Source organism: Scheffersomyces spartinae (genome assembly GCF_019049425.1).
Source record: "Scheffersomyces spartinae strain ARV_011 chromosome Unknown scaffold_13, whole genome shotgun sequence".
Classification (NCBI taxonomy): domain Eukaryota; kingdom Fungi; phylum Ascomycota; class Pichiomycetes; order Serinales; family Debaryomycetaceae; genus Lizanozyma; species Lizanozyma spartinae.
In genome coordinates, this window is record NW_025065060.1 from 45,211 (window position 1) to 72,354 (window position 27,144).

Here is a 27,144-nt window from a genome sequence, read left to right on the forward strand (position 1 = left end):
AGTGTGTGACTCAGACTTGAATCGGCTTCCATTTCCAGCCAACACCTGGACACCAACCGGTAAGCACCATTAAAATATTCTCAAACCTGAAAACCCTTCAATCTCTGGTCGATAATGGCATCAACATCTTCTTCAGGTTCGCTCTTGAATCCAAACCGATTTCCAACCATTTGAGCCCAAGATTCTCCTCTTTTACGTTTAACCTTCTTCCCCAGCGGAAGAACTTCATATTGACTTGAAATAGCTTCCCCATCTGCCCCCGGAGGAAGCTCTGTGGGGTTGGGATTAGTCCCGGCTCTTTTCCTGTAGACTGCACTTTGAACAAAGTTATCAAAGTCATCAGTTTTGGTCTCTTCTTGCGTATGCTGTGGGTGCTTCTTTATGAAAAAGAAAATCTTACCAACAAGACGTTTAATGCGTCCAAAAGTAGTACTGGGTTCTCTCTGGAAAGTCCACCCTTGATAGAGCTCACTATAGGCTTTCTTCTCGAACGTTCTGCGTAAATCAATATCCTTTTCAAACATCTTGAAGAGTTCATCATCTCCTGGTCGGAATATGAATTTCAATGTCTTAAGAAGTAAATCAATTAAGATGGGAATCGTCACTAACATCAAGCAACTTGCCCACCAACTCTGATCTGACCCAAACTCAATCAAACCATAACTCACAAAGAAAATAGGCGACTCCATGGTTCGATACAACAACATGATCAACACATTCCAAAGCATATAGCCACCCACTGAAATAATGAAAGCCGCAAATGCCAAAAAGGTACGGTTTTGCAACTCTATAAACTCACATTTGGCATTGATCACGATCACCAACACTGCAAAAACCATAGTACCCAATGGTAAAACAGTATTGTCCTTTAAAGCATACCAACCCCACACGTAGATGGCCAAGAAGGTTATGGTGACACTTTGCAGAGCAGCTAGTAACATCCAAGAAAGAAATAATTTTAGATTAAACCCTCTATACTCTCTACCTTTGGCATACAATTCTGGAACCGCCAAAAGGGTAGCTGGTTTCAAGTCCTTATCAAACATACCAATCACTAACACCGGCAATGAAGTGAATAATGTATTGAACATGGATAACGACCAACTTTCATACATTGAAGATCCTGAAAAAAGTGTCTGCCGTTGATAGATGCATTGGGTCAAATAGAATAGCAATTCTTTGTAAAATGTACAAAGGACAAATTTGCATGTTCTGACATAGTTGTATCTCCCATTAACCAATAAAAGCTTAAGAAGAAACCGGAACTGAGCTATGGCATAGTCTGCAGATCTTGCTGCTTGTAGACCTTCTTTCCCAGTAATTCCAATGCCTATATCTGCACTCTGAATCATGGCAATGTCATTGGCACCGTCACCAATGGCTAACGTAACTTCTTTAGGTCTTAATTCTCGGATAGAAGAAACCATTTTAGCCTTCTGGGATGGAGATGCCCTGCAACAAATAGTAGAATCCACTTTGATACAAAGATCAAGAAATAACAGAAACACGGCAGGATCATTTTCCACTTCAGCTAAAGTAGCACCATCAATGACAACTACTGAATGGGCAACTCTCCCTGCCGAAATTTCTGATGTCGCCGTTGTAATACGCTGCACCAAAACATTATTGCCATCATCACTACTCAAAATAACAATTGTCGAATAATCTTTGATTAAACGACAAGAATAACCAATGTTGATGGCTGTTTCTCTCTTGTCACCAGTAAGCATCCATAATTTAATACCTGCTCTCCGTAATTTATCAATTGCGTCACTTACACCTTCTTGCAATTTGTCTTCAATGGCTGTTGCTCCAATTAATTCCAAACTATGTTCCATCATTTCTCCAACTCGTTCAACCTTTTCATTTCTGTCTACTAAAGATGTCTTTGCTGCTGCGTATTCTTTGGACCAGGATTCATATTCAGCTTTGCCTAGCCAACGGAAAGAATACATCAAGGTTCTTAAACCCTCAGTGGAGTATTCCTCAATATGTTCCAAGGTCTTTTCAACAACAAACTCATCGTTGATCAACAACTTATCGTTCGGAATGCAAAGCTCGGCCGCCATACCATCTATGGTGGTTGGAAGTCCAACACCAAGAGGAGAATCCTCGTTATCCACGCTATACTTCTTTTGTTGTTGAAGATGTAAAGATTTTTTAGCTTCTGCAGCTACGCCCGCCAACTCTTCTCCGTCTTTATTTTGCAAATAATTATCAATGGATGCCATTCTCTGTTCTACATTCATCGAGTCTCTAAAGGAGCCCATTGAGGCTCCTCTGACCTTCTCATGTGACAACTTATTATGCAAAACAATGTCTGCTTCCTTCGTCTTACGGTCTGCCGATGCGTGGGCAATCTCTCTTGCTTTGGCTTCTGCCATGTCCTTATATTTCAATCTCTCTAAGATAATCGAGTCTGCACCTTTACAGATAAGCCCAATTCTTCCGTCGGGATATTGGACTATAACCGACATTCTCTTTCTATTTGAAGTGAAATCAATTGTGTCTAAAACTTCATACTCTTCAAATTTTGGCTCATAATCAAACCCTTCAGGGTAAGTCTTCAATGTGATTTTTCCGGATTGTCTATTATACACAATAAACCCCAAATCTCGAGCAGCTTTAACTAATGCCAACTCGTCAGGCGAAGTAGCTTGGTATTCTATGTCACCATCATCGATTACTTGGGTAAGCTCATCAAGAGTGATGGCGGAACCGGAGAAAACATCTGCAGTTGATGTTGGCTTTCGAGGAAGGCATGTACTGCAAAGTGCAATGGAAATGAGCAATTGCTTTGCCTTTTTGGCAAATAATGTTTGTGGATGTAATTGAATGTACTTCAAAATCTGTAAGGAGGTGGGAGAATCCTGAGGTCGTATGGGATCGGCAGTAGAAACCCAACTAATAGTTGATCTGACTTTACCCAACTCTAAACTTTGACGGACAAGGGAAGAAGTAGTATTCCCATCGGTGGTTTTCCCTGTCCCTATTAGGCCACTATTTCGAGGCAGAGAAGAATTGGGCAGACCGTATTGAGGTGATGGCAGTACACCTTGGGAAGGAATTACAACCGGGGTTGCTATCAATGAAGTCACATCACTGGCACCCTTTGATCTTTCAGTTAACATGAGATCTAAATCATGCATTACACTAACACCACTAATACTGAACTTTCGGAACACCATTTTATTGTCAGTTAAGGTCCCCGTCTTGTCACTAAAGATATAACTGACTTGGCCCAATTCTTCCAAGATGGTAGCTGTTTTGGCGTCTGCTGGAGTGTTTGTCTCCACGTGATACATGTCCAAGTCGTATTGAAGGAAAAGAAGTTGCATGACTTTAATAATTTCCATGGTCACATAAAGGGAAAGGGGAATCAAGGTGTTATACATAATAATGAACCCCATGAAAGTAGCTGCAACGCCCACATCTTGATTATACAAATACCATGCCTTGTGAACGTGACTATCCTTTAATAATCTTTGAGCCATTAATGAAAATGATGATAAACTTAGCACCACAAACACCATAAATATCACAATATAATTGATATTCTTTTGTAATTTAGGTGCCTTTGTTCTTGGGTTCTTGATATTGTTCATTCTTATCTTGGTTTCTTCACCAGTGAAGATGACCATTCCAAAAATTGATTTGGTATTTCTTAAAATGCTGCCCCTGTAAACCACATTGTCGGAACCCAAGGAGTAAGTGTGGTCGTTCAATTCAAACTTACCGTCAAAATTGTATAAATCAGTGTTGGGGTCTTCAACGGTGAACAAGCATTGTTGTGATTTCAATCCTACAGCTGTTGAGAACCGACTAGCAATTTCAGGGTGCGGTTGTCTCGTCTTAAGGCTTGTCTCTCCGTCCATTGCCATGGTTTCAATGTATGCTTCGTTATCTTCACTCGAGGTGGAAAGCAAAATAATATCCGCAGGACACCATTCGTCTTCATTCAAACGAACAATTTGACCAACCTTGACGTCTTTCCAACACACTTTGTGTTCGAATAATCCATACGTACGCATAGCTTCTGGACTAGTAAGTCGTTCCGAACTACTACCACCACCACCACCGACACCAAGTCCACCGCCTTGGTCCTCATCGGAAGTATCACAACTGTAGCGAGGAGATGGTTGTTGTCTGGTATAATGCTCGTTGTCTACCTCTATTATGGTTGTAGACTTGTTGTTTTCCTCCTTATCGTGGGCATGTCTTTTCCAATCGTCGAACCCTTCACGGGCAATAGAGATAGACATGAAGATCATCAAGGGAATGATTGTGGTGAACTTCCCCGTTGTAGACCAGCCAGGAATCATTTGCATGATGGCCACAACCATGAAATAGCAATTGGCGATCTTGGAGAACTGAGCCTTCAATTGCTTTGGAAGAAAGTCATAAACTGTATATTTAGATGACGTGATCAGATTATTACAGTACGGTTGATCAGTTCTTTCGTCGATGAACTGTTTGGCCGACAGGCTGTAATATTCGTCGCCATACGTTTCATTGGCGGTAGCCGGATCGACTGCCAACGGAATGATTCTACCGTTTTCCGTACGGTGATGTTCTTGAATGCCCAAGATCCGATTTTTGATTCGATTGAAATAAAACATAGTATGCCGTTTTTTGGGTCTGTGATGCAGTGGCAATGAACCGTCGTCGTCATAAGAGCTCATATCGGAAGTTGTTGAATGAGTGGATAGTCTTGTTGATGAGTTTAAGTACTTGGATGATGTGTAAGGAGTGTACCTTTGGATGACTGTGTTTTCTAAGGAGGTGATTTCATCTTCATTTGCTTCTTCTATTTTGATCTCTGGTACGTTCAACGTCTGTAGTTCGATATTACCTGTATTATTGTTACCTGTAATATTGGTATCACCATTGAAAGGACTGGTCACATTGCTCGCACTTGATGAAGATCGAGATCGACCGTACCATGTTCTACCACCATTATCAGGTTCTACAGACGGCGATAAGGTATCGGCCGCCGCACCCTGTAAAAGATTCTTATTGAACATCTGGGATCGAAGCGATAACCCTCTCTTTCGCCTCAGATGTTGCCGTGTGGGGGGAACTTCCAACCGCAGGCCAGCCGTCATTCCAACGGTGCTCGTGCCCGTGGTGGCAGTGGCAGTAGCCAGCGAGTCGCTACTGCTGGCTTCCTTCTCTTCTTGTATTGGGAAGTCCATAGCGAATCAGATCAAACTCCGAGGCCAATTTTGTCTGCTTGTTGATGCTGTTAAGTCCTCTCGGTCGATAAAAAATTTGAGTCTATTTGGACCAAGACTCAATCTTTGTTTGGTCTGGGAACAAGGGATAACGCTAAACGAACCAAAGAAATTTGTATGGTGTTTATGTATATAACTGTTGGTGTGACGCTATACAGCTAGTAGAAGACGTCGCTACTGTTGGGAAACGGTAGTTGGAATGGAATTATGAAGCGGTGATGGTTGATAGGCAGTAGACCTTTCAGTGAAGATGGCTGTGCAGGAAATGAATCAAGGCTATGGACCGGAGCTACCATACACAACACTACACTGACATATGACTATACAATGTACGCTGACTATACTACAGACAGCTGTACTGCATTGGCGGCGGTTTCAGCACACGGTCATTCCTAGCTCAAATCTTTGAGAGCTAGTTTACACTGTGACACGGTATACGTTTGATGTATTTTCACCTGCATACAATGTGCAACCTTCGGATCAATGGCTGCGAATCTTACTCTGTAAATCATTAATTAACTGCTTATATAAATGAGTGGACGGACAAGAGGATCTAATTAACACATTCCCATTGACAAAATACATACCAGCTATTGCCACTATCTCCCACGGTTAGCCCTCGGTACGTACCCGGTTCAAGATTCTTGATGTTGGTACTATAAGTTCCAAACGCTAATGAAGGATCATCTTTTGTAAGCTTAAAGTATTTCCCACTGGGTGATTGGATTACCAATTTGAAATCAGGATTAGGCTGTGTGGCTTCATCCATACCTTTGGAGGGATGTTGTAAAATCTTAAAGTTGTAGGAATTTTTGGCAATCAACTTGGACACTTGTGGTTGTTTAATGTATAAATCATTATCTTGGCTTTGAGCCGTGGGGAACCGGGGTACAAATTTACATGGCTTCAATTCTCCATCATGTTGCAATGGAATGACCACTGCCAACTCATGAACATTCTCTAAATGTTTCTGCTTACCTTTAGGTCCAGCAAATATTTGTAATACCCCAATAGAATCTCCCTCTGGAAGTAAGGCCTTGATTTTAGCAACTCTCTTGTCTCCCTTGGGCCAATGAACTTGACTTAAGCTATAATCATTGGTTGTCAAACTGGCAGTTTTAATTAATGTGAATATTTCAATCTCAGGAGAGATTTCCATCTCCAATTCAAATATCTCCATGTCTTTAAGTTTGGTTAAGGCATTATTGAAATTAATGAATTTTAATTCATTCTTGAAATACCCAGAATAAACTCGTGGCAAGTAAAAAGCAACATTTTGATCGATAGGTGGAACAACGTGTTGTAATTCAACAACTGATGGAATATGTGTTGACACCAATTGAAGTGGCTCAGCTAAAAAGTAAAACTCATTAAAGCCAGAAATATGGCAAATAGACCCCTTTCTAAATAAAAGAAGATCAATGAACCGATACTGATCTTCAACCAATAAGCTTAACCAACAATGATTAATAACGTATTGCTCATCATGATAATACTCATTAGGTTTTTTCCAGAATCCAAGGACAAGCTTGGAATCAATTCTTAAAGCATCCAAAATCTTTTTGAATAAATAATTCAATTGATAAATGGTTGCTTCACCTGATTCTGCAATCTCTTTTAATTTGGGTTTTTGTTGCAGAATTTTATTAGGCTCTTCAATAATTGTGTACTTACACAAATGAAGAAGAACAGCAAAGATTTGATTCAATTTGGACGTTCTAAACTTGATGCTGACATCGGATATTAAATCATTCAAGTCTGTATCAACACTATAAGTCTTGACAAAGGATGAAACCTTGTTATAGGAGATATTGTTCATGGAGAAAACAGCTTGTGAGTTTCCAACAATTTCATTGGTGTTAATCTCAGAAATAAATTCCAATGGTTTGACTATCATTCCTCCATCGTTTCTTACTACTCTTTTGGTCCGATTTTGTCTGTCTTGAGTAGTCAATGAACTCATTCTATTTAAGTCTGCTTTAAGTTCATTCCATTCCAACCCTTCAGAGGCTTGGGCATCAGATACTGAAGGATCTTCTTTCTTTTTGGATAACAATTTCCGGAAAATATTTGGTTGTTTGGAGGTTTTTCTATCTTGTGCCAACTCCATCAATTCTTCATCAGAAGTTTTGGTGGCATTATGCAGTAATAAAGTCAGAGGTGCCATTTGCCTCAGTAAAGACTCTGCTCCACTTTTATGTCTTAAATAGGATCCAGCACTAGTGGCACTTAACTCTGAAAGGTTCAAAACGTCACTTTGAAGTGATTTAACAGAAGTTCTTAAATGTTCTTGTTGAGCTTTTGAAGAAGACAGAGACTTTTCATCTTCAACTTTATTTCTTGATCCTGAAAACGCAAAGTCATCTGCATCGTAAGGGATTCTAACTTTTTTAACCTCAGATGATAATCCTATCATACTGATTCTATTATTATTATGGGATGGTGATAAATGCTTTGGAGGTGGTGGTGGAGGAGGAGAAGATGAAGATGAAAGGTCTTCTTCTTCATCATCAGCATCAGCTTCATCGTCATACTTTTCCTGTTTGGCTTCTAGTTGGGTTTTCTGACTTAACAGGTCTTCAGCAGAGCTCTGGTTCTTTTTGGATGAGACAAGGTCTTCACTCATGTAAGATTCAGTAGAACTGTCTTCTTTGACGAGGTACTGAGACCTTCTCTTTTGGGTCATTTCAACTAACTTCAATTTCTCAAGCTCCATCTCCAATTGCTTTCTCTTCAAGCTCAACTCTTCTAAAGTCATTGAGTCGTATTCACTAGTAAGTGTATGGTAAGAAGACTTGGCGGGAGGAGTTTGCACTGCGGAAGCTGGGTACGCTTTTAATGCAGCCTTATTTGGTGAATTGGAAATATTATTATGAAGAGGAGACCCACCAAACCCTAATGAGGAATTGTACTGATGAGACTTCAGTGAAGGTGACTCGTCAGGAGTTTCATCATGATGCAATAACTTTCCTCTCATAGACAGTTGCTTATGCTGTTGGTGCTGATGCTGTTGTTCAATTGGAGTCAATGCTGGTTTGGATGACAAATGCAGGGCATTTTGAAGAAGCATATGGATCTGCTGTTCTTGTAATTGAAGCTTCAATTCCAATTCTCGTTCTCTCCCCAATTGTTGTTGCATATCCTCGTACATCATAACCTTTTGAGATGATGATAACTTCTTTTTCATCAGAACAGGGTTGGAAATAGTAGCAGCAGTTGAGCCACCACCAGACTTCAACTCTTGGTTTATCGATAGGATACTTTGATTGGAATAATCATAATCAGCCATCTCCTTAGCTGAAGGAGTGTATTTGTTGATTATAGGTGTTCCAGACTTACTGTTTCTTCTCAGACCATCAGGAGTAGTAGCTCTCAGAGCAACCAATGAAACATGAGAAGTGGACTTCAGAAGCTTATCATCAAGAACTTCAACATAATCTTTAGGGAAGATCCCCTCAGCTCCATTCCGTCTCAATCTACCATTCCACCAACTATCATCAACGGCAGCAAACACCTCTACAATCTCATTCTCAATAAATCCCAAGTCTCCCTCTTGTTCACCAGGCCACGACACTAAAGTCTTCACTCGTAAGGGAAATGTAGTCGAAGCCATGGCCAACACTAATACAAATGACAGCAAATGTGACCAGTCACAACGATGATGGAAAAAAGGATCAAACCAAAAATAATAATACCACCAGATCACTACAAGCAAAACGGCTATGTTCTCGCCAATTGTTTGATTTTCCTTTTCTTGTTAGCCTGCTGCTTTGTTTGCAGTCATCTAGATTGGGTTATTCTACCGATGATGTAAGGACTTGCTGTAGATCAAAGTCTTTATCCGGTTATGGCAGTTTCATAAACATTAGACTTCATATAGTACCTTTTGTGGCGCTACCATTTTCTAAGTCGTGTGTATTTGCCAATACCTTGTAGGTTATCTGGGTTCTACACTTACAGCAGTTTCATTTGGGCTACATTCTCCATATAAGTCGGAAGGGTCCTCTCCTTTTACTATACAAGACTCTGTCTGAAATTATTGAGTCGTCCGACATTATTGAGTCGTCCGAACACCACTAACAATATCATCGACTCTTAATAAAAGACAAGCACTTTCTATACTTGTTTTAAGAGATTGCAGTTTAACAGCTTCTGGTTCCCAAATGCCATAATCTTGCATATCGACGACTTTCCCATTATCACCATCAATACCAAAAGTATGTTTACCCTCGGCATGTTTAGCTCTTAATTGAGCCATGGTACGAATGGTATTACCACCACAGTTTTGAATCAATGTTCTTGGGATAACTTCATAAGCATCGGCCACAGCTTGATATGGCCATTGGGCAACACCTTCAATAGATTTAGCCTTTTCAGATAATTTTACACTAATGGCCATTTCAGTAGCACCTCCACCAGGCAGTAATGAAGGTTCAAACATTACATTCCGAGTGACAGCCATAGCATCATGTAAATTACGTTCAACTTCATTTAAAATGTCTTTAGAAGCTCCTCTTAACATGACAGTACATGCTTGGGGCTCCTGACATTCAACAATAAAAGTGAAGTATTCATCACCAATCAATTCCACTTTGAAAACTCCGCATCTAGTACCAACATCAGATTCTTTCAAGTCTTCTATCCTGTTAACAATGGTAGCACCAGTCGCACGAGCAATACGGTTATTATCAGTTTTCTTGACTCTTCTTAAAGCAGTGACTCCTCCCTTTAACAAATAATGTTGAGCTAAATCACTAACACCCTTTTCAGTAATCACCAAATCAGGTTTGAATTCTAATAATTGTTCACACATTAACTTTACTTGTTCTTCTTCAATTTGTAAAATCCGATTCCAATCTTCTTCCTTTGAGATCTCAATATTAGTTTGTGATTCACCCTTTTTATATTCCAAGGGACAATCCAATAATATGATTCTCGGGTTTTCAATGTATCTCTTCATCTTAGGGTGGGTGACATCTTTGTTTAATAAAATACCATCTAATACTTCACTATCAGTGACTTCTCCACCGGGTATCTTTTCGATTCTAACGTATCTTTTGATATCAATCTCTTTATGGTCACCTTGATCTATAACCACGGTTCTTACGGCTTTTAAAGCCAATTCACACATTTTTTCAGACCATTTGTTAACATATTTGGTACCAATAGATGCTTTAATCAACTTAATCATAGCTTCATTATTGTAAATGTCAACCGGAACAGAAATCTCGTGTATTATAGCCAAAGCATCATTCAATGCTTGTTTCAAAGCCTTAATGATAACAACAGGATGGATGTGTTTCTCAATGTATGGGAAAGTTTGGGCTAAAATCTCCCCAGCTAAAATGATCACTGAAGTGGTACCATCACCAACTTCTTCATCTTGAGTTCTACTCAACTCAATCATAGACTTGGCAGCTGACTGAGACACGTCAATTTCACGAAGAATTGCATGCCCATCGTTGGTCAATACAATCCCTCCCATTGGATCCAATAACATCTTAAGCATCGCCTTGGGGCCCAAACATGTTCTGATGATGTCAGCCACTGCCTTAGCAGCAGTAATGTTGGCAATCTGCGCCTGGTGGCCAGACTGTCTCTGGGTGGTCGTATTCAAGTAAACCACGGGTGCCTGCATGCTTTAGGGGTAATAGTGATAGGTAAAAGTTAAGGTATGGGATTTGGGAGTTTGATCTTCGATATAGGTTTTTTTTTCACTGGAAAGTTCTTATGGTATAGGAACGACTTTTTTGATGAACAGTTATAGAAGTACGAATAGTAGATGGGCATAGTAGTAGAGATAATATACCAAAGAAACGCGTCAATTGTAAATGTTATAAGTAGATTATAAGTGTGGCCTCTCTTTATTTACCACTATATGTGTACTTATGTGTACTTATGGATATTTACAGGCGTTCATCGGTAAATAGGTATTCCAATAACCGCGCTACCATCTTTATACATTATGTCATGGCAACTTCACCATTGATACCGATCACTAGTGAATATTATCTTCAGTTCAATGACTACTAATGCAGACTAATAGATCTGTATAATGCACTTACACAAGGCGTTCAAGCATATATACGAAACAATTATATCAGTGATTCAGCCTTACTCCCCACCACTTGGTATATACTTGGTTAATACACGACTTTGCTTGATACAGCAAGAAATCTAACAACCCCAATCTAAAGCAGTATATGCTCTTTAGTGAACACCAACTCAATTCCATGGACTATCTTAACAGTCACTTTGTGTCTGTTAAGTCCTTAGCGGGATTAGACGACAGAATCTCCGATCTTCAACAGGAAAGGAAGCAATTAGTGGCGGCTAAAGAAACCACCACTACGCTCAACCAAGAAAAGCCACCAGCTAGAGCCACCACCCGACAGACATTTCTTCGAGAAAAGGTGCAACGACTTAGTAATGGGTTTGATATTGCCAGTGCATTGTCTGAGGTCGATCTGTTGATCGAGAAAAACAGTGACGTCGAAGGGTTGACGGAGTTAAGAAGACTCTACTTTGAGAAGCAGAGTGCTTTGAATGATAATCGAATACTTGCAATTGGGAGTGAATTGGAACGGGAAATCACCCGCTTAGCTGGCGATGAGAAAGGGATATTGAACCTGGTGATTGACATTGATCGTCGTATCAACAGTTTGAAGTCGTACAATTCCAATTTGCATGAGGTTATTAGGAATGAATTGAGGGCCCAACTTAATGAGATTGTTAATGAGCAGATGACGGTTTATAAGAAAGAGCTTTCCCAGTTATTGAGGGACTGTAAATGGTTGACGTCAGTCTCAGCATCAACTTCAACATCGTTGAAAGACCAAGTAGCTGCAACTGTTCCGTTGGAAGAGATTCATGATAAAGTCAATGTTCTTATTCAACTACAAGCTATAAAGGGTATACCCAAATATCCGGATACTTGGGTGGGAATTGATCTTTTGGTTGAGATAGTGATTCAAAAGTTTGATTATCATTTCAATTCCTTCAATAAAGAAACAAATAAGCTTCTGAAACCAGAATGGGCTTTCAATTATATTGAATTATTTCTTGAAAACCATTTGGAACTCTTGGTGATGGTCATAGGCGACAGTTTCCCTCCATACCAAAAGATTTCATCGTATGAGATTATTTCTTCGTTGCTTAAACCACTTCGAGAGAAAATATTCTCTACTGTCAAACAACTAGATAAGACCATCAAAGAAAGACCTGAGAGAATAGAGAAGAATGGAAGACTCTTAACCCATCTTATATTTGAAGTTGTCTCCTTTGACCAACGGATCAGAAGTACCTATAATTATAATCCGTATATTGAGAATATTTATGAGGTTCCGGTGAAGCCATGGGAGGGAATAACTGGAGATTTACTTCATAATCCGGACACTAATGCTGCCGATCAATGGTTTGAATTTGAACAGAAACTAGCAGAAAGAAGATTTGAAAGTGAAATCTTGAACGCCCCCAACGCCAATGCAATAGAATATGATTATAGAGTTCACGATAATGTCACTGATTTATTTGAAAGAAGACACTTGAAACCAACCGTGGCTGCGTATAATCTTATTAAGCTTTTTGATAATTTGACTACCCATTATCTGACCATCAGTATAGTGAAATATCAATTGAAATATGTTTCTAGCATTCAATTGAGGTTTATCGATAGATATTTGGCTACACTTGCGACCTCATTAAAAAAATTCGATGTCAAATTCAATTTTATACCTGGGAACACACCACAACCAATGGATGATGAAGATAAAGTTTTGGAGACTTTGACCCAGCTCTTTTGTCTGGCTAAATTTGTGGAAGAGAATTTACAAAAACGAACCCAAGAGATTTTGTTTGTTGAGCTTTGGAATACTTTTAAAGCCATGGAATATGAAAATAATGAATATAATGATGATAATAATGATTTCGACATCTTCTCAAGTCTTTTCGACAGCAGCATTCAACAATATACCAAGTTTATCACCAAAGTCCAGATCAAAATCACGGATTACTTGAAGAAGCAAGCTAAAAACTCATTGAAAAAATACGTCAACACTTCTCAATGGAACATTCCTGAATCCGATGGTGACCTAGAACCTTCGGGAGATCTCCGTGGACTTATAGTTAATGTTTTGAAAGACGCAGACTTATTAAGGAAAGCAGTATCTGACTTGGAGTTCTCCTACTTGGCTCAAGTCATGTTATCTACCATAGCAAAGATTTTCCAAGAGTTTATTATCACCAATAATAAGTTCTCCGTCACTGGAGTGGAGCAGTTGTCCGTTGACTATCACTATATTCTTTCTCAAATTGATAGCCAATTGTTACTCCATGAGACATACAAATATTCCGTCGGTGATAACCAAGACCATCACACTGTTCTTCAGTCCATCAGTGTACTTAAGGCAGCCAGTCGTCGTGGTCCAGACCTTGGCCTTATAAGAAGAGACCTTGAAACTTTTAGAATGGAATTCGACAATCTTCTTCTGGCTTTATCAAACAGACAAATCGACGACTTGCTCCAAAGAATGTTATAGTGCTGCTAATATAATACTGTATATGTTCCTGTATACTATTACAATGTATGTTCTTGTATATACATTCTGATCTCGGCTAATTGTTTATCCGCAGAATCTCAACCACAATAAACATCACTCATAATGTGCAACCCAAATACTATGGATATCTTCTATTTCCCCTACTGAGATGTCACTAACGAGGAAACGCGTACGTATATGCGAGAGATCAGCTTGACGTGGTAAACTTGTACTAACCATAACCTTTATAGGGACTTTTATTGCCACTAGAATCAGACAAGAAACAACGTCTCAATAGTCACAAATGTACGGTCACACTATACAACACCAAGCCTTGTCTTCCTCACATACAAGTTCCGACAGAAGGACGCGAGGAGATAAGTATAGGACGTAGCAGCAAGAGTGATGTTCGGATAAGCGGAGGCGACGTTAGTGGGTTACATTGTAAGTTGCAGTTCACAAGATTAAACACTGCTCAATTGGTGATTGCCGTAGTAGACACAAGTTCCAATGGGACATATATCAATCAGGAAAAACTACAAAAGGGAATAGCTAAGATAATCCGAAGTGGAGATACCGTATCCTTTGCCAAATCTGGAGGTTCGTATATCTTAAGATATTCCGATGCTGATTATGAAGATGACGGTAATAATACAAGTGAAAAAAAGTTGGTTCCAATTAAGAAGCAAAGTTTTTTTGATTTTTACATTCTTGGAGGTCAATTGGGGTCGGGACATTATGCTGTAGTTAAAGAAGCCAAGGATCGTCGTTCTGGAGATTCAGTTGCTGTTAAAATCTTTCATGCTAGTAAAACCAACAAAACCACTTCAAATGATCACAATGCCAAATTACTTCAAGAAATGGAATTATTATTGGCGGTTCAACATCCAAATATTGTCAAGTTTATCAATCATTTCCAAGAGCCAATTTCACCTACCATGTCGACTAGTTATCTTGTTTTAGAGAAGGTGAATGGTGGGGAATTATTCCAGAGAATTGTTTCAAAGGGTAAGCTTCGACAAAATGAGACAAAAGAGCTATTCAGACAATTACTTGGCGGGTTGAATTATTTACATTCAAGAAATATCATTCACAGAGACATAAAACCAGAGAACATCTTACTAGATATTAAAAGAAGAACTACCCCAGATCAAATAGCAAATGGTCCATGGGATGAAGATGAACTTGATGTTCAAGTGAAAATAGCAGATTTTGGGTTAGCTAAATTCATTGGAGAACTTAAATTTACCAATACTTTATGTGGTACTCCTGCTTATGTTGCACCTGAAATTCTTAGTGACAAGCGAAATTATTCCACAAAAGTTGATACTTGGCTGAGTGGTGTATTACTTTATGTTTGTCTCTGTGGGTTCCCTCCATTTAGTGAAGAATTGGGACCTCCAACTATGAAAGAACAAATTTTAACTGCAAAATATGCATTTTATTCTCCATATTGGGACGAGATAGACGATTTGGTTTTAGACCTTATTCAAAATCTTTTAAAGGTTGATCCTGATAAAAGATATGATTATTCACAAGCATTGAAACATCCATGGTTTTTCAATGATTATACTACAGAATCGGATAAAGATGAAGACTATGATGAAATTGACATGGATATAGAAAGACCAAAAATAGAGAAACAGCCAACTACTTTACAGCAAGAATATTCGATGATTTGAGTTGGAATCATTTTAATTATTTACAAGAGCTATTTCTGCCTTTCTGGTTTGAAAAAACGTATTAAATTGGTTAATGTTTTGATTAACCGTGGCTTTGAATGATTCTGGCATTTTACGTCCTCCATTCTGGGAATTCGTTCGAGCTCGTTGAAGCTCATTCATAATATTGGATACCGTTATTAGTATTTGTCTTGCATCCTTTAGGTTTTCCAACTTGATATAGCAATCGAATTGTCCAATATAGCATTGAGCATCCTTAGAAAGTTCTACTCCGAGTTTAAACCATTCCAAAGCTCTTTGATAATCCAGGAAAACATTCAATTCCAAGAATCCCAAAGCAGCAAAGCTTTCTTTGAACCCCTTACTGGCTGCAGTTTCCAAATGATATCGTGAAAGTTCTGGATTAGTTGTGGAATATAAATTACCCAAGTAATAGTGAGCTTGGGTTACATGTTGATCTAATTCGCCATATTTTATTGACTTTTCAAAGTACATTTTGGCTTTAATCAAGTCGGGTTGAGGTACTTTATACGAGAAATAAAAAGCCCCTAATTTGGAATACACCTGGCTTGACAATACGGTATTATTTTCTAGTTGTAAAAACTGCTCCCAATAATCGGCTGCTTGTTGGTAAGCACCGTTTTCGTGGGCCAAATCCCCTGCTAATTTGAATACCAAAGGATGTTTCAATTCTGTTAACTGTTTCACCAAATCACTGGCATATTGATAATCTTCCTTTGACCTGTCTTTACGGTTTCTAATGGTTTCGAACGCTAATAGGCAAATGGCATCGCTATTTCCAAGTTCTGCTGCTTGTTCGACTAATTCATTCTCTAAGGCGACCAAATCTGGGCTGATGGTGTTCGTTTGAGCGCGTACTGCGCCTAATACCGATTTAAACACCATTAGATCATTTGCCTTAACGTAGGATGGAAGTTTTATTGTTTCTGGTGCGTCGATAGCGTTGTAGACAATATTAAGAGTGTTCATCATCTTTTTATAAGGCAACCGACTATCAGCGTCGAAAAGCACTCGATTTAGAAACTTTTTGGACGGCAATAATCCATTGAGTCGTGGTCGCTGTGTTGTCGACTGAAATCTTATTTGCGATCGGAAATGTTGTGCGATCATTTGTTGTGGGGTTGATCGTGGTAAGAGATGAAGAGTGTACAATTTGCGATTGATTTCTCGCGTTAAAATGGTGATACCCCAAAGTTTCGTGCGAGGGCCGGAAATAGTTGTGCATCGTTGTAGAACCTTTGGACATTCGCTCTACAACCAAACTACATAAAGAAGACGACTTATAACGAGATGGTACTGATTGTAATTGTTATAGACATATTCAATTGTTACACATGTAAATATAATTATGCGAGAGTTTACCTATAAGTCTACATTACTTACAAGCATCGTTCGAAAAGGTAGAGCTTACCCTGAATTGTATTCCTCAACAAATGACATATTTATGGGTAAATTAAGCATATTATGAAAATAATGTATTAAAGCGAATAACCATGAATTAATGTAACAGTGTAGAATAAGTCTAAAGGTAGATTCTACAGAATGCGTGGGATAATGTACATTTACATCTATTGTCGACTGAAAACAAATGCAAAAATGAAGCTGCTAATTGACGTAATGACTCAGATAATCGATAAAGGTGTCCATATGCGTATTATTAGACGGCGAAGTCACCTGTCCCGGTACGGATTTATCTGGATCTTCGAAGTAGTCGAATGGAGTATTAGTGGGGAATGGAGAATTGGTGTAACCCGTATAACCATGAACATTCGCGGGATTGGTTTGCATTAGTGCGTCCTCGATATGAGTTGACTGAGGAATAGTTGTGCCTGCGTTGCCCAACGGAGCGGAACTCGTTTGATTAATTTGATTATTGAAATATTCGTTGTCTGCGGTATGAAACATTTCCTCCAATTCTGGGTGGTCGCCATCTAATTGGGCATGGTTCGAGAATGAATTACCAACGTGCAATTGAGCCGAATCATGAGGTGTTGCTTGACTGTTGGTGGTTGAAGCAGCATTAACAAATTGTCCATTATTGGAAACCGCAGCCCCTGCTGCATTGAGCGAAGTTAATGGTGATGCCACCATGCTAGCAGGAGTTTCGCTTGTGTTTGCTCGACCGGAACTACCAGAACCAGTTTCCATTGCAAAATTGCTATTTTGCTGTACAAGCGGCGACTGAGTCGATGATGGAGACATCCCATGATCAAAATGCGTCGGGGAAAAAGCTACATTGTTGGGGTGACGTGGTGTCGCATCGTTCCACGCCGAAAGATCGTGGTTTTCTGGTGTATCATCGAGTTGTTGTTGTTGATGCTGTTGATGGTGGTGGGGATGTTGTTGAATTTGGTGCGACTGGTCGGAATCATCTTGTGGTTCGACCCCAGAAACTTGAGAAGCCACGGATGCTGTTCCATAGACCTTATTCTCTAAGATGTAGCTATTGAGGAACTGAAGTGAGTTTTTAACTCCTACCAATACATGAGGTATAGATGTACCTGATTCGGCATAGTATGCTAAAGAAACTTGATGTCCTTCACTGAAGTCATCACAAATCGACCATTTGTTTGAACCCGAGGACGCAGCGTTGAAAAAATAGACTGAGAATTTAGGGCGATGAGTTAACGAAAGCCGTAACTCACTATTTCCCTTGTCGATATTGTTATCGAGAAGCAGGCAACTAATAATGGAACTAACCGGAAAAAAGATTCGGAATAATATCTTGGAGTTATTCAGAATGACACAGAAGAAATAGTTTATTTCCAAGTTCTTCTTGGAAAGAATCACAAGTAAATCCACGTTGTTCATTACTTGGTCGATTGCGATTGGACTAAGATTTGAAAGGGCAGAGCGAAGTAACTCACCGTCGTGGTAGCCAGTGCGAATCCGCTGCCACGATCCAACAGAAAGGGAAGAACAATCAATGAAACAATACTTGTCATTTACTTCGATGGGGATTTCTAAAGCATTTGAGGAAGAGCCAGTCGACCCAGATGTCAGTATATTCGACACATGCATGTGCTGCCGAGGTGAATTAAGATTCAGAAGACTATTCGACCTCGACGAAGAAATGGAGTTTGATCCACCGCCATGCGTAATGCCATTTCCCCCCAGTCGACCCAATCTTTCAAATTTTCTCACCTTAGCTCTTTTATTTTGAAACCAAATTCTTACTGCCTTCTCGGACATGCCAGTTTTATCAGCTATTTCTTTCCTTTGCTCAGGAGTTGGGTTGGGATTATTTTCAAACTCCAGAAGGAGATAATCCAACACCTCACCTGAAGCCCTGCTTCGTTTGTAGGTGTTTGCGTCTTCAGCCATGGATGATCTATCGACCAAAATTATTAAGTCCTATCCACAAGTCGATGCAAGCTGGGTTTTTTAAAGGAACGATATACAAAGCGGTGAAGAAGAATTTGCAGACCAAAAGCAACCAGTACTTTCCGTTCTAGACGACTGTTTTCTCTTATACTAAATCAAGCGGGAAGCGAAACGGTTAAAAGAAAAAAAACACACAACTCCTAAGTTGAAGATCAAATGTAGTCAAACCAGACGGACCTGTGACAAAATAAAATCCATGGTAAAGTTCGCTCTCTCAACTCCACAAAGCGATCTCCAACTTTGTCACACCCACCCACCGTGCGTGGGCTAAGGGCTAATTGGCCACTACCTCCTGGTGGTGCACAAAAGGAATAAAAATCAAAAAAAAAAGGCTAAAGCCCATAACAAACAATGTTTTAGTCGACAACAGGCCCAATGTTGCGTTGTGGCATACGGCGGAATTTGGTCGCGTGCTGGTACCACATCGGCCCTACAAAATAACGAAGTATAAAACTTGCAGATGCGGGTTCTGGACTACAAAAATATGTACATTACTTGTATCCGTTCTGTTCCGTTCCGCTCCCACTTGATTATAATTCATGAATCATCTCGTATTCTATCGATCCAAAAATATACTTTATCACTTTACTTCAGTTACACCATTTTCCTAACACCAAAGGGTTGATTCATTACACCGGCTGCATAGTGAAGTATTGTCTTTAATCTATATCCTATTGTGTAGTGAGCCTCACTGTTCATGTTCATTTTGCAACAATAGCACATTGTTGCTCGATCGGGGTTTGCCCTTACCGATTTCTGCAACCCACGTTGCTCATCTATCTTTTTTGTTAGTGGATGCATTCTGCAAGGTCGTGTCCCATACCTGGAAAGACACACAATAGCCACTAAAAGAACCCTAATTATACAAAGGGTTAACAATGTATATGACAAAGATTTTGATGAGATTCATTCAATTCAAATACCCCGTAGCCTCAAAATAGGTCGATATTTAATCTACCCCTCCCCCCCTCAAATGCCTTCTCTTTCTTGCCATATTCCTTTTTATTCCCTTTATTTCTGATCTGATCCCCGATAAGTGGGATTCAATATACTGCAGAATGCAGAATGCACAATGTAGTGCTGCACGTGCGGTAAGCTGCGCAGACGTAAATCCTATCTCCACCGCCGCCGCCGTGTGGGGGGGGGGGGGGGGGGGCCCCAAACCAAAATTATCTCTCTCACTCTCACGGCAATTACCTCAGTGTAGTAAAGATAGTGTTCTTAACCTCAAACGAATGAACGGCCACTAGAAAATAAATAGTGTCAATTGTTGGGTGTCCGCCAAAATAACTAAAATATCAATTCGTCGATATCAATCTCTCCAACTCCATTGAAGCACATTTTGATATCTTTCCAATGCTTCTGCGTAGGCTGCCACAAATGATAATCGGACACAAGCTGACGGATTAAGTCTAGACTATGGAAATTCCGGTTCTGCATTTGCATAAGCTCGTTAATCATTAGTCGTAAATCCCAAGGTAAATGAAACAAATTTAGTTCTCGCTTGGTGTTACTCATTTCGTACGAAACTCGTAAACCTCGACTTTGCTTCAAACTTGTTGTTTCTAAAGCATGTTTAATGCCGGCATAATAAACATTATCATCGTGCTGAATGTTCCAGTGTTCGAGTCCATCGTCTACTTCAACTTCATCAACAAATCTGTCGGACGAACGTGGTGGTTCCTCAATAAATGTCTTTCCATGGTCTCCAGTACCATTGGATGTAGTAGTAGCCGAACGAGGTAATATTATAGTAGAGCCAGCCTTATTCGAAAAAGACGAATTGAGTTTGGGGGGTGACGTTGAAGATCTCCTACTTACGTTATAGTCGACTGCTGATGAAATTCGAGATCCTCCTCCTCTATTAGAAGAAGGAACTGATGATGGAATAAGTGGAGGCGATAACCTGGTACTATTGTCCAATTTCAAATCTTCCATTATTTGGCTGTATTCTCTTAATAAATCATAATCCGAATGACCCAAGTTTTTTATAACCAAAATCAACTTGCCCAAAGTAACCAAAAACGGAGGCACATGTCCGCTTTTCTCTACATATGCAAAACGATAAATATTTGGATGCAGTAAGTGACATGCCAATGAAGACATTAGAGGAACAAATTGGTCTGTTAGACTTCCACAAAAGGTTATTTTGACGTTATGATTAACCAAAATTTCCAAGTCTTTAACATATCGTTGACTTAATTTGCTGGTAGGTTTTTGGAGTTCAAATAATTCATTGATTACTTCATTTTCCCATGATGAATATGCTCTTATGACTAATTTAGAGTCCAAACCAACAATTGGTCCAATATTGATACCTGCAATACTTAAGAACCCCACAGGAATATGTTTGCTCTTCAATGAGTAGGTATTCAAGATGTGCGCCAAAAGACTGGCTGCCACTATAGTAGCATGACAATGACCCACAACATAAATAAAATCACTTGACTCTATTTTGGACTTCCAATTGGCCAAAAGCTTACAAAGCTTGACGAACCGTTTTTCGTGTCTGCCTTGGCCCTCTAAGGCCACACAATCTATTATATAATCTTGAGGATTTTTACCTTGATCTCTCAACCAAGTCTCCATCATCTTCCTCGAAGAACGGGTGAAATAAAGGGCATCTGCATAGTTATTGTCGCCCACATGTGATTTAACAAACTTGCTGGGTAAATAACCGTGCACACCAATTATAAGTATTCGTTTAATGGACCCTAATTTATGCTCTATGTTCTTACGAGCATATAAGTGACACTCGGAAGTCTTCTCCTTTAGCACCAACTTCTCGCTCCAGAGTCTCAAATTGGTGACCCAAGTTATATCTCTATAAGTTTGAGCCATGCTCGGAACAATGCGATTTCTATGCGTAGCTTTGCTGGACGGATGACGAGAACTCGACGAAAGTTTGTAATAGATAGGACTGGTTTCGGTAATCGAATCACTTAGAGCCATTTCACTACCACCACCACTTTCGCCGTTAAAATAAATACCATAGTTCACAGAACCTTTACTGTTTTCAACAGCCAGTCGGAACTTCCGTACAAGAATTCTACCAGCTTCCAGTTGACCCCCGTTAGAGCCATATCCATGCCCAAAATTGTCCGCTCGACCAGAATCAGAATCTGCTCTGTCCAGAACACCACCGTTAGCACTCCAAGAAGGAATGAACCCATAAATGTACCCCAACCATCCGTTATTGCTATCCGTGACATCGTCATCGTTCAGTACGGAAACAGAGAGAAGAGAAGTCGACTCCGTTTCTTGATACGACGGCGCTATACTAGATGCATAGACACTATGATTACTGCTGATGATGGTGGTTGTTTCCTGGTCGTCTTCGTTTCTTCGCCATCCCCACTTCCATATGCTCCATTCAGACATGCGGAACTCCCACGCTATTTATACCTCCAGATCAAGATGGGGAGCCCTGGCTGTTAACGTTTATATTTGGCTTTGTTATAGCTATTGATATCTTTCCTATAGATTGGCTAAAGTTGGCTTTATTGGCACCTGTTGCCATTCCATTTACTTTGTACGCTATATCGGGGTTTGTGTCATATAGCTTACCATTTATCCGCGCTACCATTAAACATAACATCATAAGCCAAGTTCATTTGGTAATTATATCGTGTAAGTGATCCCGATGATAGCAGTTAAGTTTGAGGTGGAAATGAGAGAAGATAACGGTGGTGACTGTTATTAGAAATTGACTTTTTTTTAAGTTTAATTAGCTTCTTTTTTGGCCATTTTACGACAATTTTGTAACGAAAAGTTTACAGTCACAAAGGAAAGGAAACACTAACACAACCATAGCACATATAAGATGATGTAACTGACTTTAATTGGAAAGTTATATTTGGAGTCTGCTTTTGAACATCTCGTATTTATCATGTCAAAAATGAAGTGTATAAAGTCGAAGAGTATATGCAGAATCTAAATATACGAAGTGAAGGTATATGTATATATGTATATATATACTCAGCATGTGATTTAAGGCACATAACGGTAGTATAACCACTATAGAAATAAGAGCTATTCCACAAACGCACATACAATAGTAGTACGATACGTTGGTGATTGAGTTTGTTAAGAAGCCTTCTTGCACAGAGGGTGTTAGTGATTGGAACGACATTTGACCATTAAAACGACATTTTGCACGACATTATTGAAGATTCTAATCAATGAAACGGTACAGTGACTTACTGTTCACTTTTACTCTTTAATATGGCAATGATAGAAGACAATGAGCGCTGGACGCTGGATCTACTTCGTAAATTGATTGAGCGGGATGAATACGAGAAACGAGATACGAGACTTTTCCATGCGTTCCAAGAGCTCAATGATCGACTACACCAAAAGGAAGTAGTAATAGGCCAACATGGAGAAGAGCTGCCAATCAACCAATCACAGACTCGGGAGATTAACAAGTTAGCCGCTCTTCTTGATAAGAAGGAAATGATGCTACAAAGTCAGAAGAAACGGATTTCGGACTTTGAAAGCCGAGAGAAGCAAATGTCCAACAAGATCCACGCATTAAAGTATGAGCTTCAAGAGAAGAACAAGGCCATACAGATAGCCAACGACGAGATTCTAATGGGTCAAATACAACTCAATCTTCTTACTGAGAAGGCGGAGAAATTGACTCGGGAGAACGAAAATCTTGTGACTCGGTGGATGGAACGAGTCAAATTAGAGGCAGACCAAATGAACGAAGTCAATGAATTTCTCAAACAGAAGAGCACATAGTTACAGTCATCTATATTAATCATATTATTGTCATAAACATCATCATAACCCTAAATTTTATTTGCTGGTATCAATAACGTATCTACCGATAATCTTACCGGCTTCCATCAATTCGTAAATCTTTGGTAATTCAGACATTCCGACAACCTTGATGGGACACTTGATCAACCCTCTGGCGAAGAAGTCAATGGCCTCAGCAGAGTCGGCTCTGTTACCAACATAAGAACCTCTGATGGAAACTGACTTGACCACAGCATCGAAAACTGGAGTCTTGACTTGGGCACCAGCTGGTAACCCAACCAAGACAACAGTACCACAGCTTCTAACATATTCACAAGATTGAGCAATGGCCTTTTCAGAAACAGAAACGTTGATAACACCATGTGGACCACCGTTAGTTGCAGCAACAACATCCTTAACCATATCCTTAGATTTGGTGAAGTCAATGAAAGCTTCAGCACCTAATGACTTACAGAATTCACCCTTTTCATCACCACCGTCAATGGCAGCGACTCTGTAACCCATGGCTTTAGCGTATTGGATGGCAAGGGAACCTAATCCACCACCAGCACCAGAGATACAGACCCATTGACCGGGTTCTAATTGAGCGGTCTTCAAGGCCTTGTAGACAGTAATACCTGCACACAAGATTGGAGCAGCTTGAGCCAAGTCGGTACCAGCTGGGATTCTAGCAGCTTGAACGGCATCAGCAGTAGCATATTCTTGGAATGAACCGTCGTGAGTGTAACCAGATAAGTCCGCATCTGGACAATTAGATTCATTGGACTTTTGACAGAATTCACACGACAAACAAGAACCATTTAACCATTTAATACCGGCCAAGTCACCGATTTTCCAGCCGTTAACATTCTTACCGACGGCAACAACTTCACCAGCACCTTCATGTCCACCAACCAATGGTAACTTGGTTGGCAAGGGCCAGTCACCCTTCCAGGCATGCAAATCAGTGTGACAAACACCAGAGTATCTGACATGAATTAAGATTTCGTTAGCCTTTGGTTCAGGAACGGGGATTTCCTTGTATTCCAATGGACCACCATTGGTTTCAAAGACAACAGCCTTTTGCGTTTTTGGGATAGACATTTGTATAGTTTTTAAAGTATTTGTGTTTAGGACCAGTTGATCTTAAGCCTGCTGAAAAATATAACAAAATAATATTGACAAATGAGTGGGATTGCTCTGTACTTATAGTCGGAAATAAAATTGCAACAGTGCATTAATTATCCAGAAATGTCATAGACTCCTAAACCCCGTCTGCCTGTGAAGGAGCCAACGCATGCCATGCTAGTAAGTCTATTCGCTTAGAGGGTGCCCTTGATAAGTGGACACGGCTTTCATACACTCCTACTTTTCACCTGATGAAGCTTTCACGAAGGACAATAAACTCTTAGCCTTTAAACGTTAAGTGCTGACGTATTGATTATTGGATGTTACCACCAGATTTTCCGACACCATAACGCATACTTCGGAAAAATCCAAGTACGTGAGTGTCCCGCATTTTTCCGCATAAAGTGTCCCGTGCAAGTATGCTATTATAAAACCGGTGTTAAGTGTACTATGTAAACACCAGAAAAAATGCGCTTAGGAAAATCGTTCCCAAAATTGCACAAAAGTGCCATTAGGAAGACCCAACGAATATTACTAAATGTCGTATTCGCTTTCTCGCTGATCGTCCCTGCAATAGACTATTAAATCACCCCGGCGCCGAGGATCCCAGTGCAAGTAGGAGTTGAAAAAGCGGCGACATTCGTGATATTGCGGCTCGTGTTGTGTTGATCCGCTTATGATTGGATTCATAAGTTCTTTCTTCAATAATGAGTCCAACGCTTCAAATGCAATCAATTGATGTGGCCATACGAGATTATCACGCTCATCTTTATTGGGTGTTTTCCCCTTCTCACTGATTCTTCCATGAAGGAAGTTAACTGGATCATCATAAAATTGATCCGAAATATCTCTGTAATTACGAACCAGCTCTAATGTACCGTGTTGGAGATGCAAAGGTGGCTCACAAGTGAGAAACCAAGTTTGGTTTTCCATGCGCTCTAAGTGTAGATGGCTCTGCCAAGGTGTAGAATGACAAGGAGTTAGAAACCCAACAATTGCATTCTCAGGTACTTCTTCTCGCAAGTAGCTCATGATATCAATAACGCCACGTTCATTGATCTGTGAAAAGAAGTAGGCTGGGACCACATTACCAACCACAGCAGTTATAAGCAAGATCTTGCGACATCTACCACCAGCAACTTGATGATACGCTTTGCATGCTAGCACTAGTAATATTGGCTGCAACGCATAAATGAACCGGAATTCTTTGTGTGCAACGCACAGAAACATTCCTATCACGAATGCAACAACATGACTAAGAGGGTCGGCATAGTTGTAATAGAAGGAAACAAGTAGAAGAGGAAGGAAACCGAGAGTCAATATAGGCAATCCTTGGAATATATAAAAGTGCCAAGGAGCTGATCCGTAGAATATAGATAAGTTCTTAACCACATTGAACTCAATAAAGTTGTAAAGCGGGAAAGTTAACTCACCATAGAACCAATAGTCCAAACCACCACTAAGAGCGAGGACTAAGAATAGCTCAGCAAAGATAAAAGCAATAATCTTGATAATAAATACTATTGGTTTATTTCTTTGTTTGAGAAGGTACAAACCTCCAAGGTATAACCAAAGCAAACCGTTTGTTGGTCTGAGAATGCAAGTTACCATGCCAAAAGCGCATGCGATTAAGTGCTTTGAGGTTAATTGCCCCCCCCAAGACCAAAGACTCAAAGCTACGGCAGTCAAGACCATCTCCAATGTATTGGAGAACGATCTGGTTATCATATGCCAGTTGAAGCCACTAATGATCGACATTCCCAAAGTCTCTAAAGCCATTGTTTCGTTGCCCAAATATGTCTGTGCATATCTGTAAGTATAGAAATCTCCAATAGTGGCAATGATAGCATTGATGATCTTGGGTCCATTAAAGATGATCCATTGTGACTGATTACGAAATGCAGATGCTACAGTGTACACAATAACATATACCATAGGGTGTAAGGAAGACCGTAGTTTCTCCTTCCATTCCCAAGTGATGTAGCCATACCCAAAGACTCTCGAATGTGCAACCTCTAACAGTTGATAGTATTCGTCTGCTTGGAAGAACGTCTTGGTGGTGAAGGCATTGAATAATCGTATGGATAACACCACCAATAGCAATAGCCATGTACGGCTATTGTGCACATGCATTTTCCGGGTCTTCGTGCTGGAGACAACATCCACATGACCCTCCGTAAACGGCTCACGTCCCTTGCGGTGTCTTAATTGACTCATGAATGAATTGTATAGTGAATGTTTGAAATGTGGAGTACTTTTGGTAGTTAGATACATTGTAATGGGTAAGACAAAATATGGTAAACACACGTAACAGGTGGACATGCAATTTCCTAATATGGGTCTATGTGTCGTTTTCTTATGTCATTGCTTCTATTGATAAAGTTATACAAAGGTCGGCAAAAGGCTAGGTTC

General features: G+C 39.9%; 10 protein-coding genes across 10 annotated transcripts; 3 read left to right on the forward strand and 7 right to left on the reverse strand.

The window, feature by feature from the left end:
• Positions 1–80: 80 nt before the first annotated feature.
• Positions 81–5,195, reverse strand: KQ657_000908 (aminophospholipid-translocating P4-type ATPase; the record flags this gene model as incomplete). The annotated part of the gene is made up of 1 exon (XM_043191730.1): positions 81–5,195. The coding sequence occupies one exon, from the start codon at positions 5,193–5,195 to the stop codon at positions 81–83; it is 5,115 nt and encodes a 1,704-aa protein (XP_043048702.1).
• A 163-nt stretch (positions 5,196–5,358) lies between these two features.
• Positions 5,359–8,847, reverse strand: CYK3 (cytokinesis protein 3; the record flags this gene model as incomplete). Its single annotated transcript, XM_043191731.1, has 3 exons — positions 5,359–5,384; positions 5,822–5,833; positions 5,865–8,847. The coding sequence occupies 3 exons, from the start codon at positions 8,845–8,847 to the stop codon at positions 5,359–5,361; spliced, it is 3,021 nt and encodes a 1,006-aa protein (XP_043048703.1).
• A 441-nt stretch (positions 8,848–9,288) lies between these two features.
• On the reverse strand, positions 9,289–10,872 carry CCT3 (chaperonin-containing T-complex subunit; the record flags this gene model as incomplete). The annotated part of the gene is made up of 1 exon (XM_043191732.1): positions 9,289–10,872. One exon carries the CDS (start codon positions 10,870–10,872, stop codon positions 9,289–9,291), a length of 1,584 nt encoding a protein of 527 aa, XP_043048704.1.
• Positions 10,873–11,467: 595 nt separating this feature from the next.
• TIP20 (Tip20p) lies at positions 11,468–13,771 on the forward strand (the record flags this gene model as incomplete). The annotated part of the gene is made up of 1 exon (XM_043191733.1): positions 11,468–13,771. One exon carries the CDS (start codon positions 11,468–11,470, stop codon positions 13,769–13,771), a length of 2,304 nt encoding a protein of 767 aa, XP_043048705.1.
• Positions 13,772–13,814: 43 nt separating this feature from the next.
• On the forward strand, positions 13,815–15,453 carry DUN1 (serine/threonine protein kinase; the record flags this gene model as incomplete). The annotated part of the gene is made up of 2 exons (XM_043191734.1): positions 13,815–13,820; positions 14,023–15,453. The coding sequence occupies 2 exons, from the start codon at positions 13,815–13,817 to the stop codon at positions 15,451–15,453; spliced, it is 1,437 nt and encodes a 478-aa protein (XP_043048706.1).
• Positions 15,454–15,465: 12 nt separating this feature from the next.
• KQ657_000913 (uncharacterized protein) lies at positions 15,466–18,798 on the reverse strand (the record flags this gene model as incomplete). Its single annotated transcript, XM_043191735.1, has 3 exons — positions 15,466–16,306; positions 16,886–16,899; positions 17,161–18,798. 3 exons carry the CDS (start codon positions 18,796–18,798, stop codon positions 15,466–15,468), a joined length of 2,493 nt encoding a protein of 830 aa, XP_043048707.1.
• A 1,350-nt stretch (positions 18,799–20,148) lies between these two features.
• Positions 20,149–22,378, reverse strand: KQ657_000914 (uncharacterized protein; the record flags this gene model as incomplete). The annotated part of the gene is made up of 2 exons (XM_043191736.1): positions 20,149–22,133; positions 22,369–22,378. The coding sequence occupies 2 exons, from the start codon at positions 22,376–22,378 to the stop codon at positions 20,149–20,151; spliced, it is 1,995 nt and encodes a 664-aa protein (XP_043048708.1).
• A 710-nt stretch (positions 22,379–23,088) lies between these two features.
• KQ657_000915 (uncharacterized protein) lies at positions 23,089–23,604 on the forward strand (the record flags this gene model as incomplete). Its single annotated transcript, XM_043191737.1, has 1 exon — positions 23,089–23,604. The coding sequence occupies one exon, from the start codon at positions 23,089–23,091 to the stop codon at positions 23,602–23,604; it is 516 nt and encodes a 171-aa protein (XP_043048709.1).
• A 57-nt stretch (positions 23,605–23,661) lies between these two features.
• Positions 23,662–24,708, reverse strand: ADH1 (Adh1p; the record flags this gene model as incomplete). The annotated part of the gene is made up of 1 exon (XM_043191738.1): positions 23,662–24,708. One exon carries the CDS (start codon positions 24,706–24,708, stop codon positions 23,662–23,664), a length of 1,047 nt encoding a protein of 348 aa, XP_043048710.1.
• A 558-nt stretch (positions 24,709–25,266) lies between these two features.
• Positions 25,267–26,949, reverse strand: GPI10 (putative glycosylphosphatidylinositol-alpha 1,2 mannosyltransferase; the record flags this gene model as incomplete). Its single annotated transcript, XM_043191739.1, has 1 exon — positions 25,267–26,949. One exon carries the CDS (start codon positions 26,947–26,949, stop codon positions 25,267–25,269), a length of 1,683 nt encoding a protein of 560 aa, XP_043048711.1.
• Between the last annotated feature and the right edge of the window lie 195 nt (positions 26,950–27,144).